The sequence below is a fragment of the Scatophagus argus genome, chromosome 4 (assembly GCF_020382885.2).
Source record: "Scatophagus argus isolate fScaArg1 chromosome 4, fScaArg1.pri, whole genome shotgun sequence".
NCBI lineage: Eukaryota > Metazoa > Chordata > Actinopteri > Scatophagidae > Scatophagus > Scatophagus argus.
The window spans coordinates 21,398,594-21,410,991 of NC_058496.1; the positions used below are offsets into that span (position 1 = coordinate 21,398,594).

Below are 12,398 nucleotides of genomic sequence, written 5' to 3' on the forward strand. Positions count from 1 at the left end.
CACCATGCCTGCAAAACGAAAATGAAATCAAGTGGGTGGGTAGTCACATGGAAAGAGTACATTCTGTTATTAATATGTATCACATTTGGGACCTGCAACAGCAGCTGCACATCCCTTGATGAACTACCTTATCCTTGAGGGGGTGCTTCTTAGCAAGTAGCTGCTACTGTGCTGTGGTGCATGAGTGTCTGTCTGTAAGTGATATGCAAAGAGCACCAATCCAACCAAGACCAACTGCAGTACTTTTAAGTTCCACCAGGCAGTGGTAGTGCTCCATGGAAAAGCAGCAAGTGTTCACTCCCTAACATAATGCAGCATGACACTGGAGATCCTTGGGTGGGAAGCTTGTTTTATAGGCTCAAAACTACTTATTACTTACTCTTCAGTCAATTGAATGCAACAGAACACAAAGAAAAGAAACACATCACCACAGGCCAACACCATAAGCTATAATCAAAACATCAAAACAGGATCTCTTATAATTCCTAATTCACAAAGATGACTTCCAAAGGCAGTCAGTCATTAGTGAGTACTGACCATAAATACATCCAGACCATATTCCTCTCCCATTCTTCCATTTGGCAGGGCTCTGTTGCTACACACCACCAAAAAGAAGGTGGTGATTCATGTTGCAGTGATTCACTCTAAAATCTCTCTATTGTGTCACAAATCTGGTGCTGATTCAGTGAACACAGCTTGTCTTCTCACTACAAATCATGTCTATTCTCCAACCCAACATAAAAAAGGCCATTGACCTGACACTGGGGCTGAAATTTATCACGCTAAACAAGTGCCAAGTCACACGCTGGTGATGTACAGAGGGAGACTGGGAATTGCTGTTTGAGAATTGCTGGTTTAGCCCTGACAGGAAAGAGAAATGGGACTGTAGATGACTGATAGAGAGTTGTTGGTGAACATAAAAACGTTGCTGTGTTTCTTACCTTCGCTGGAGGTCAGCTGGCTTTTCAACTGGTTGTACCTGTCAGCTTTGGGCGGCAGTGGTGGCTGGGTTTCTTTGTCGTCAAGGCCATCTAGGCTGCTTTTGGACTAGAGGGAGTAGAGCAGGGTGTTAAAAGCGTCCAGAACAGGTGGGGGAACACCAGATGAAATAGAGAGGAGCATGTGCTGGTGTTGGGATGCACCAAAACAACTCTCACAGATGGTTACAGGGTAGCAAAGCTACACTAGGCAGCTGCTCTACTTGAGCTTAAAATGTTTCTTTTTTGGCTAATGGAGTGGAAATGATGAAAGGAGATGATTTCAGAGTTGGATTAATTTTTTTCTCAAGATTAATATATCAGTATTAATTTGTTTAATGTCTTGATTTAATGTTGAGTGTGTAACAATCCCCTGTTTTAGCAATGGGGAAATTCTTTGATTTATCTGACATCACTGAGCTGCTGTAGCATTTTGTATGTTGCCTGGAATGTATAATTAAATGGGGAATTAGGAAAAGTACTGGGGAAAAACCTCGTTACACATTTGTGCCACAACAGAAGGGGGACTAAACGTAGGTCAGCTGGATGATGGAGTAACAGGAAGGTAACAGGGAAAAGCTATGGTGAGCTACCCACCTTGGAGCTAATGATGGTGCTGTGGATGCCATTGTCGCTGACCTTGATGGTGATCTGCCTGTCTGACAGGTCAGGTCTAATAAATGGTGGCTGAATTTTAACATGGGGCTTTTTCCTGGGGTCCAGTATGTACCTGCAGAAAAATAGGCAACAAGTATGAACAAACAGGCTGTTTATTGTTACATCACACCACTTTCCAGATTTACAATTTTTGTATAGTCTGGCAGTCGCTGTGCCACTGTTATATTTCAAATGTTTAGTGAATAATAGCCAACACTGCTATGTTACCTTGCTATGTAAGGTTCAGTACTCTTCTCTCATTTGATACACTGAATCTTTTATTCTGCTATCAACTAATGTTGGCTTTCCAGAGATATGCAGTGCAGGGTACAGTAATGAAATTACTTAAGCACTTTGCATAATCCCATTTGGCTAGTTGAACAGTTTGAAGCACAACTTCCTGACAGTAGAACAGTCTTTAAGTGAGTGTTACAGCGTTTGTTCATAATTAAAATGGCTGTCATTGTGATTTCTTTTAATTTTTAAGGGCCAGTGTGGATACTTTGGAGAGTAAAATGTCTGTTATACTTTATTTAGTTCTGAGCAGTTTTTACATATTTCATTGACTGATTTGTTTTCTGAATTAACAATATTAAAGTTCATTCACCAACAGACAGGTCCAACACAATGGTTTGCTAAATCAAAAAACCTTCCACAAGGGATTGCGCAACATCTTAACAGCAGATGCTTGTAACACAGCATTTCACCCTTGTCTGCTGTTGGATCTCTGTGGTCACACTGTTGATTTTTATTAAATGGAACCTGTCTCTATAGCTTGTAAAACCAGCACTCTGGGCCTTGGTGATGCTGTGTGTGTGTGTGTGTGTGTGTGTGTGTGTGTGTGTAAAAAGCAGGTTGACTAGCTCTGTGCTCTGTTTCCCATTAACCGTTGTTTTACCAAGTGATTCAATTCTCTCAGCCATCTGCCTTCCTCCAGGGTTAGTGGCTGCTGTCAGACATAACTGGACACACACATCCACAACCATCTCAGAGCAAGTGCATACACACACACACACACACACACAATGCCACCACCTATATTATTATTGCGGTTAGATGGTGGTACTTTGGCATGAATGTCATGGGCTATGTTGGGACACAATCCCAGTACACATGCATATCAATAAACATACACAAACATATACTCTCAAGTGCAGCAATACGGCACTACTGATAATTGGGAATTAAATGTGTACTGACTGGAAAAAAAAAAATCAGAAAGCATCTACTGTAAACACACATGCAGCATTATAAAAGGATCTTACCTAGGTGCCAGGGGACTGCATAAGACATACTCTACGTTGCCACAGCAACCCTTAGTGAAGGGATTTACTCCTCCACGAAACTTGCCCGTCACCTGAGGAACACAACACCTTCTTTTTGAGTCGGCAGCAAAGGAAGCACAAGGCCACAGTTCACACACATGCACACATACACACGCACAGAGGTCCAGTGCTTGAATACAAAGAGGGTGATTCATGTTGTTCAAGCATCACATCATTGATGTGAATGGGAGTATATGCACTGCTGTTGCTATTCCTTTTACTGTTTGTGTGTTTACTATCTTTATTAATGTCAATATATTTCTGTACACACAAACTAATTAGACTTTATTGTCCTTCTGTATGTGCAGCTGGAGTGTCAGTAGTGCTCTGTGGTGACCAGAGGTTTGCTCGTGAACATTCTCCACCTATCTTAAAGGTGCCCTGAAGCAAGCCCAGGTGGCAACAGTCATGCAGCTCCGTGTGTGAAGTTTGGGATCTGTGTGAATGTGAGGCAGTGCAGCACAGCTCTGATGACTTGTGCTGGACATGTGACAGGTGAATGATTCTTTGTGTCTGTACATTCACAACAAGTACATCAAGAGTTGCTGCGCCTCACCTGCTCGTTGGTTGTTCGACCTCGAGCTACAAGCACCATATGGAAACCTGTGAGTCCCATGACCGGAATAAAGAAAAGTCCAGCTATACACATTACTACCAGACTGGAAACAAAGGTTAAGCTCAATGACAACAATGTCAGCTGACAAGAACGCGACAACATGCACTGTAAGAATAGGTCTATTGACTCCTTCACACAGCCCAGGAAACATTCAGAAAAATTAAACAGAAAAACCAACCAAACATTGCAATGACATTTCTAGCAGTGAAAGGATACGTGACAGTGGTGTGCAGTGCTCCCAGTCTTTCTCGGTGGTGGAGGACAAAGATGAGGCCAAAGGAGAAAACTCCCACCATGTGGATGCTCAACGACAGCAGGAAGAGGAAGAAGTAGCGGTAGTTCCTCCGACCGATGCAGTTGTTCACCCAGGGACAATGATGGTCAAAGTCCTGAGGAGGAAGGGAATTACGCTTCTGAAGTCTACTGAAGTCATCTATAAAGTATTAAATATAACCAACAGATAACTTTAAACGAACATCTAACATTTCGACTCTTGCACCATCTTTTGTCAGTGGAACATTTTTAAATCTCCATGAATAAAGCGAAGAAAATTAAGGAACAAAATGTTGTTGGCAGAATAACAAGGTGGTTAAGGGAAATGCTCAACTAGACTTTTACAGTCTGACCTGAGTCATACTTACAGCCTTTATGAAATAAGATGTAGAAGAAAACATGCAGGAGTACAACCTGTGTGATTCTGTCCTGTCTGTGGGTGTGTATTAATGTGTGTGTCAGTATTGGAAGCTATCACTGATAATAGTATTTCACAATTAAAACTGCCAAGAGCTGATTTATGCCAGTAATTATGATCTTCAATGATAACAGTTTTTGCCAAAGACCACAAATACTTATTAGTACTTAAGAGTCTCTCTGCTTTCATATTTGTATTCTCTCTCACTCTCTCTCTCTCTCTCACACACACACCTCCACACAGTTGTCACAGACGCTGCAGTGTGAACAGCGAGGCGGCCTGTAGAAGTGACACGTGGCGCACCACTTCATCCGGACCTGAATTCCCTTGATCTCCACGTTCTTGTAGAGCGGCGCTCGGAAATCATCGTCCTTGTCCTCATCCTCGTCAGCTGCAGGGAAACACAAACAAGTGCATTAAGGCTGAATCCCAATGTCCACCCTCTGGAATTGCGGACTGAGACCTCACAAACTTAAGTTGCACGTACTGTGACACGTTCACAGTCATCACATTAAGTCAGAGAGGGTGAGAGACTGCAAGGGACAGCAGCAGAAGCTCACCCTCGCTGTCCACATTAAAACCAAGCACACTGACTTACTATGTTTTAATTTCCCCCAAGTCCATACATTATCAGACTGGAAGTCTTGACCTAAACCTAAACCCACAAGCTCTAAACTACGGTGTAAGAGCGGCATTTCCAAGGTCCTTGGCACAGCTCTGCAGGCAACCTAACTGTTTATGAGAAGCTTTGTACTTTGTGCCACTTCCCTGAGTATTTGCTTTGGAGCTGCGGTGCAAGACATAATTTCTTTAAGCTGATCAAAGGGCAAATTCACATGATCTACAAGGAGCCCCAACCTGAGAAAATAATTTCACAGATCAATAATAACTGCAAGGAGATCCAGGTAACTGAACACACACAAAGAAAACAAGAGCGTAAACGAGAGAAATAAAGGTGGGGTACAAAAATAAACAGTTCCAAAAGCAGAGATTGCTCTGTTATTATGGCTGTCGAGTCTCTTCAAATAGATTTTAAAGGCAAACCGACTGCCAAACCAGCAGAAACAGACAGCACTTGCGCCTGCATCTTTTCTGACAGCTTCTTTTCTACAAATGGTTGATTCAAGAAGTATCCAGCAGACAAAGCAGTGGCCCATTTCAAACAATATATATTTACACTGCGAAAATAACGTGCAGTCACAGTTCAATTATAACCAGTTCCTTCACGTCTTTTCACTGAAACTGTTGTTTTGCATTAGGGACGACTGATTAGCTTATTTACTAATTTATTCATGATTTCCTCATGTTTGTTTTCAGCACTGAAGCAAGATGCTTATTATATCTATATATGTGTGCAGTATGAATATTTATCAAAGACATTTTAGACGTAATCCTGTCATCACCATGTTAAATTGCAGTAATCTTCAAACAAAAGTTAAACCAGTGACACCCGTCCCGATAAAATGGCTGCTCGCAAGAACTTCTGTAGAAATATTAATGACATTACGAGGACATAACTGCTATTTTACTGAATATATTACCCACCACAGCATCAATGTGTGTGTGTGTGTGTGTGTGTGTGTGTGTGTGTGTGTGTGAACATGCATGCAAGTGTCTGATCACAGGTCTGCCAAAGGGTTAACTGTGTATGTATGTGAGGTAAACAACTCACACTGAGGATGCAAAAGCTCAGGATTTTGCTCATTGACACTTTTAATAATTTGTGGCAGGGTGAATGGCTATACTGGAGATCAAACCACTGACATTTCAGTGATAAATACAGAGCACTTAAAATACTCATCCACTCAGATTTTGCAAGTGCGTGGCTAATATTTACTGCAGCTGTTGCCTCGGGTAAAATAGTGTCCTCTCCTCAGAAGCTTGACATGCACAACAGCCATTGTTGAGAGCAGCAAATGTTAAATGGACTGCACTTAGCGTGTTTCTACCTTAAAGGACAAAGTGCTTTAAAATTTCACCCGTTCACACACGCTTACACACTGATGGCAACAGAACCGCCGTGAGAGGCAGTAACAGTGCAATCACTATCAATCTGCGATGTCAAATTTGGTGTCGTTATTGTTATCTGTCTTCCACTGAGGAACACAACAGGAAGACGTATTTTGTAACAAGACTATGTGGCTTTTGAAAGAAAAAGTACGACATTCAAAAAGTTGGACTTATAAGCAAAAATATACACCCTGTTCAATAAATGTAGCAAGGTTCATTTTCTGCACCGATCGGCTTGGTATGACCAGTAACTTATGGTGGTTAATATTCTAAAGTGTTTGCCAACCTGATGTATATATTGCTCTGTAATGGACAATGCATTGACTTCATGACTCCCGTTTACATGTGCTACAGTTACACTACACTGTAGAATTTACTTCCTTCCTTCCTGTAACTGTGAAAAGTAGCAACGGTGTCTTCTGTTCAAATAAACATTACACACGCTCACTTAAAAAGCACTATTAACATCCGACACGCACTGCAGCAGAACAAGCTTGTAAGGACGTTAGTAAAAAGTATTTACCCATCTAAGCAGCTACATTAGCATTTGAAATCCTGTTTCTGACCACTTGATGGATGTTAAGTCCATTATTAACTCTTTTGGGCTCTACCAGCTCTTAAGAAAAATGTGTGACTCTTTAACGTTAGCAGCTAAATGCTCCACTGTGTTTACCAGTCAGTCGTTACCTTTGTCTGTCTGTCATTTGGTTCTGGACAAGAGGTGCAGAGTTGGTTTATCAGTGCATTTCTTGCTCGTTCAGAGGTCCACCATTCGGAATAAAATGTCATTTACACTTAGCAGAACTGCACTGAAAATTGCAGAACTTTATGATATTTCAGCTGGATCACCTCTGTCTTCCGTCAATTACATAATTTTGCAGTTTCTCACAAAAAAAATATAGAGAGAGAGAGAATAAATGAGCTACACATTAGTGACATAAAAGGACGAAAGGGGGACAAAATTCCTCTGTACAGTCTAATTTTTTCAGTCTGAATGAGTGATTTTCTAAGCAGAAGTCAGTTTGTGGCTATGCCAAGTCTTCTTTTTTAATCTGGACTTCACTGGTGGATCTGCTGCCTGTGAGATATAACAACAAGAGCTTAGAACACCATAAAAACAGGCAAGGCAGTGACTGCAGAAGGCCACTATCACCTCTGGGGAGTCAGATATCCTGTGCGTTATACAACCTAATGATTATTACCCCTTTATGGGCAGACAAAGCTCTTCCATAAAGACATGTGCTTATCATATACAAGCGCATTACAATCACCCCACAGGGATGACTTCAATCATCACTACTTAAACCACAGAGTGCTGAGGAAAGGAGGTCAGCATCGGGAGCATAAGTCAGTGCAGTGTGTGTGACAGGCCACACAGCTGAGAGATACTCCGCACACCATGCAATAAGAAGGCTTGTTTAACTTCCTCCAGTGTCCTGCATGTTGAGCATGTGGTCTTTAACAGGCCATAAGGCAGAGAATGGGGTAGTGAGACACTGGTGCTCTGATAAATGTGGTGCCATTAAAGATGTAGCCTACCCTCTACATCAGGACACAACAGGGGAGGAAGCATTACTCATAGTTATGTGTGGATATTACATTATGGAAGATACTAATGTTTTTAGATGTCAGATAAATATTGAGAATTATGGTGGTTTTCCCCAACATTCTGTTAAGTTGAAACAGCATTTACACCATCAACAAACTCATCTGCACACTCACAGACATGCTTACAAACCTCTGGGGTAAACACCAGGATCCATGAAGGTTGCCATGCTGAAGTTGGCCAAGACGAAGAGGAAGACCAGGCCATTGTAGAGAGGCACAGCAGGAGAGATTACCTTTGTCAACCAGGGACACCTACAGACAAAAAGAAGTAGACAGATTTAGTACTTTTAGTCACACATATTTTGTTACACTGCCCTATTCAAAGGTCCTCTCATTCCATTCTTAGGAGTCTTGGTTTGAAACTGCAGATATAACCATAACAGAGATAACAACAAAGTGCGAATTACAGCAGGGTAAACAGTGGATGCCAGAACTTGAGCCTTGAATCAATAATCCTAAAAGCGCTGTAATTCTTTGCAAATTACCAGGACAACTCTGAGCTAGTGTGAAATGAATTAACTATGACCTAATGAACTAATAAATCTGTCTCAAAGATGATTACTTGTTCCATATGTGTCTTCTCCTCTTCCCTGGTGTTCACTTTAAAGAATAAAAAGACAGCATCTTCAGCCTATCTCACTATGTACAGTACATCCAGAAAGTATTCACACCACTTCGCTTTTTGCACATTTTGTTATGTTACAGCCTCATTCCAAAATGGATTAAGTTAAATTTCTCTCTCAAAATTCTACACAAAATACCACATGATGACAAACGCATAATGAAGTTTGCTTGAATTTTTTGCTAATTTATTAAAAATGAAAAACAAAAAAATGTAACATGTACATAAGTATTCACACCCTTTGCCATGACACTCAAAACTGAGCTCAGGTGCCTCCCTGTTTCCATCGATCATCTTTCAGAGCTTTCTACAACTTGAATTGTGTCCACCTGTGGTAAATTCAGTTGATTGGGTATGATTTGGAAAAGCCCTCACAGTTGACAAAGCACAAACCAAGCCATGAAGTCAAAGGAATTGTCTGTAGACCTCCGAGACAGGATTGTGTCGAGGCACAGATCTGGGGGAGGGTACAGAAAGATTTCTGCCTCATTAAAGGTCCCAAAGAGCACAGTGGCCTCTATAATCTGTGGGTGGAAGAAGTTTGGAAATACCAAGACTCTTCCTAGAGCTGGCCGCCCAACTAAACTGAGTGATTGGGGTAGAAGGACCTTAGTCAGTGAGGTGACCAAGTATCCAATGGTCACTCTGACAGATATCCAACGTCACTCTGTGGAGAGGGGAGATCCTTTTCTGGACAACCATTTCTGCAGCACTTCACCAATTAGGCCTGTATGGTAGAGTGGCCAGACGGAAGCCACTCTTCAGTAAAATGTTTGTGAACTCTTTGGCATGAAAGACAAGTGTCATGTCTGGAGGAAACCAGGCACTGCTCATCACCTGGCCAATATCATTCCTACTGTGAAGCATGGTGGTGGTAGTATCATGCTGTGGGGATGTTTTGCAAGGTGCAGGAACTGGGAGAGTAAGGGTTGAGGGAAAGATGATTGCAGCAATGTACAGAGACATTCTTGCTGACAACCTGCTCCAGAGTGCACTGGACCTCAGACTGGGGTGAAGGTTTATCTTCTAACAGGACAACGAGTCTAAGCATACAGCCAACATCACCAAGGAGCGGCTTCGGGACAACTCTGTTAATGTCCTTGAGTGGCCAAGTGTGTAGAAGAGTGTAGAATTCGCAGCACCTCTGAAAACGTCACTCTAATCCATACTGAACCTTCATCTGCCAAGCAGTTCATCTGTAGGCGTTTTCCTATCACCTGCTTGAAACGGTACATTAAATGAAATAATGAAGGGGTACTCATTGCTTATTATTTCTAATTACCTGGTGAACCTGGGTGTCTGAATGGCACAACACAAAATAACATGAAGAGTCCACAGCTATGCTAAAACACTTTGTGAGGCTGTATTTACACACAGTGGTACTTTGAACTCAATGCTAACATCAGCCTTCTAATGGGCTTAGAATGACAACGTTAACAAGAAGGTATGATTAAATTTATCAGGACATGCAATGTGTGCATCAAATAGCATGGCAATCCATGGTAACAGGACATGATGAAAAGTCAACGATCACCAAAGCCTGTAAGACTCTGAGGACCTTGAATGTCTATACAAAATTCCATGGCAATGCATCCTGTAGTTCTGGCAACATCTCAGTTTGGACCAAAGGGAAGGACAGACTGGCTGGGCCATCCACAAATCATGCTGCTAAGAGTAAAGCTAACCAAACCTGGATGCACTTTAACTTCAGGTCTGATGAACTCCTCTTGCATTGAAACCATTCCTCTGAACTGTAGCGCAACCTAGCTGTGGGGTATTTGCCATCACATACATCTGATTTAAGCTAACTCTCTGCCGTGCTGGTAAATTAGTCATAGAGGTTATTGATGGAGAACCTCCTTTAAATTCCACCTACATTTTGCATAAAGACTGACCTTCTCCAATGCCTACAAGTTATAACTCAGTCATTGCTGTGAAATATTCAACTGTGGGGACACTTGAATAACACCCGCCACCCTGCTCAATCACCTGGATTCAAATGTCAAGACACTGTCTGCCACCAAGGGTGCTATTATTCAAGCCAACCGTTTTTGTGGTCTCTCTAGAGATGAAACACTGTCAGACTGTAGATTTGTTAATGCCTATGGTTGAACTACAGAGATATTGCAGGTCAGAATTTAAAATGATAAAGTATCTTGCAAAAGAGGGAGGAAGGGAGGGGTTTTTAAAGAGAGGCCCTCTCCCACACTTTTGTTTCCAGCTCTCCGTCCTTCCATAATCTCTAAAAACCCTTGCACACTTGCACGCGCAGTGGTTCTAGACACTTACACATTCAAGCATGCTTCTCCAGCTTATTCTGACGTCAGAAAGTCAATTTCCTGGTACCTTGGCCCCAAGATCATCTTCAGTCCACCTCTCCTCTACTGCTCTGCCAGTCCTCTTTTGCTTTGTTGAATTATTCAGAGCCGTGGCTGTAGAGAGCCACTAACAGAGAACAGAGAGCCACTAACAGGGATGAGGTGGCCTCTCATAACCAGTCTGCACTGGTCCACAGCTTTGTTCCAGCTTGTGTGGGCTTGTTTTATTCTTCCAAGATAACACTCCAACACATCAGGGTAACATTTTATTCAGTTCTGGTCAACTTCATTCAGATCATTTAAAAATGGCACTCACATTATAATCGATACCATTTCAAGCATATTCTAAACTAACTTGAGGCAGGGATGCAGCTTTTTATAGACTATCACTGGGAAATTACATGCTTAGTGTTGCTTGTGAGCTCATTATGAAGGCATACCGTCAGTGGATGCACTTTTTACAACCACTGGATGGACTGCGGTGATAAGGTGTAAAGACATCCATGGTACCTAGAGTTTTCACTTTCACTGATGACACTTTGAGTCGACAACACAACTATTATCATTATTGTGAATTTCCGTCATATGCTAACATAAACAGCTAAAAAAAAAAGATTTGAAATTGATGTTTTGGTGCCACTTACTTGCTGAATGCAGCTTTATGGGCTTATTTGATGGCACGTATTTACTTTTTCAAGATGACAACCTCAAAGTATATTTTAGTGGTATTGACATCCACTCAGGGAACTGTAGTGAGTAGTACCATGCTGTGTCATCACAGCTTTGGCAGTGAGTAGACAAGGTACAAATGCTTAATAATTGATCAAAGAAAAGAAATAGCATGTGACTCCAGCGTTTTACAAAATCCCAATTTACTTGTCTGTCAGAGGTTCTAGGATTTTTGCCCACGTTGTGATACAGTCAAGCCAAGGAGAGGGGAAAAAAATGGAGTGCGGCTGACAGGAACCATTTTAGGAGCCTGGGAGCAGACAGTGTGGGAGGAAAATGTGACTGAGAAAAAGCCTGATTAAGGCCACAGACATTGGTTAATTGTGTAGGAGTAGCAAATAACCACAAAGCCTTTATCAACACTGTTTACAAGCCACTTTTAGTGTTGTGTAACCATGATACTTCAACTGGGGCAGAAAAGCCTCAAGCTTGTCAAAAAGTTTGGACCAAGTTCATAAAGCTGAAGGAGCCTTTGCTGCCTAAAGTACAGTAATGTAATGAGATTGATCCTGATGCTGGCCATAGTGAAAGAAATGAAGGACACCGTCAAGCCAATCGGCATTTAAAACACCAGCTCAAAGCCCCCAGAAAGTGTCTAGCACACTGTCTTGACAAGGGTGTAAAGATAACATTTGCGCTGAGAAATGAAAGAAAGGAAACTTATATTTCATCTCCTGTCTTAAATAAAGAAAAGAGCGAGGTAAAATGGAAGGATTAAAGGAGAAATAATCCACAGCTTGGTACTTTGGCTGGCAGAGCAACACACTGTCACCTCACTAACCTTAGGCAGATCAGTCATACTGTATGTGCTATCTAAGGGTACACCATCCACACAGCAGCATTCA

At 41.8% G+C, this 12,398-nt stretch overlaps 1 protein-coding gene across 1 annotated transcript in view; it reads right to left on the bottom strand.

Annotated features, from left to right (window-relative positions):
- The window catches only part of zdhhc8b (zinc finger DHHC-type palmitoyltransferase 8b), a 64,817-nt gene that overhangs the window by 5,282 nt on the left and 47,137 nt on the right, over positions 1 to 12,398 (bottom strand). Inside the window, exons 2-8 of the mRNA XM_046385749.1 lie at positions 8,015 to 8,136; positions 4,500 to 4,657; positions 3,792 to 3,964; positions 3,516 to 3,618; positions 2,900 to 2,991; positions 1,575 to 1,707; positions 942 to 1,047 (exon numbers count right to left, since the gene is read on the bottom strand). Of these exons, the coding sequence (XP_046241705.1) occupies positions 942 to 1,047; positions 1,575 to 1,707; positions 2,900 to 2,991; positions 3,516 to 3,618; positions 3,792 to 3,964; positions 4,500 to 4,657; positions 8,015 to 8,136 (887 nt within the window). The remainder of the gene's footprint in view (positions 1 to 941; positions 1,048 to 1,574; positions 1,708 to 2,899; positions 2,992 to 3,515; positions 3,619 to 3,791; positions 3,965 to 4,499; positions 4,658 to 8,014; positions 8,137 to 12,398) is intronic.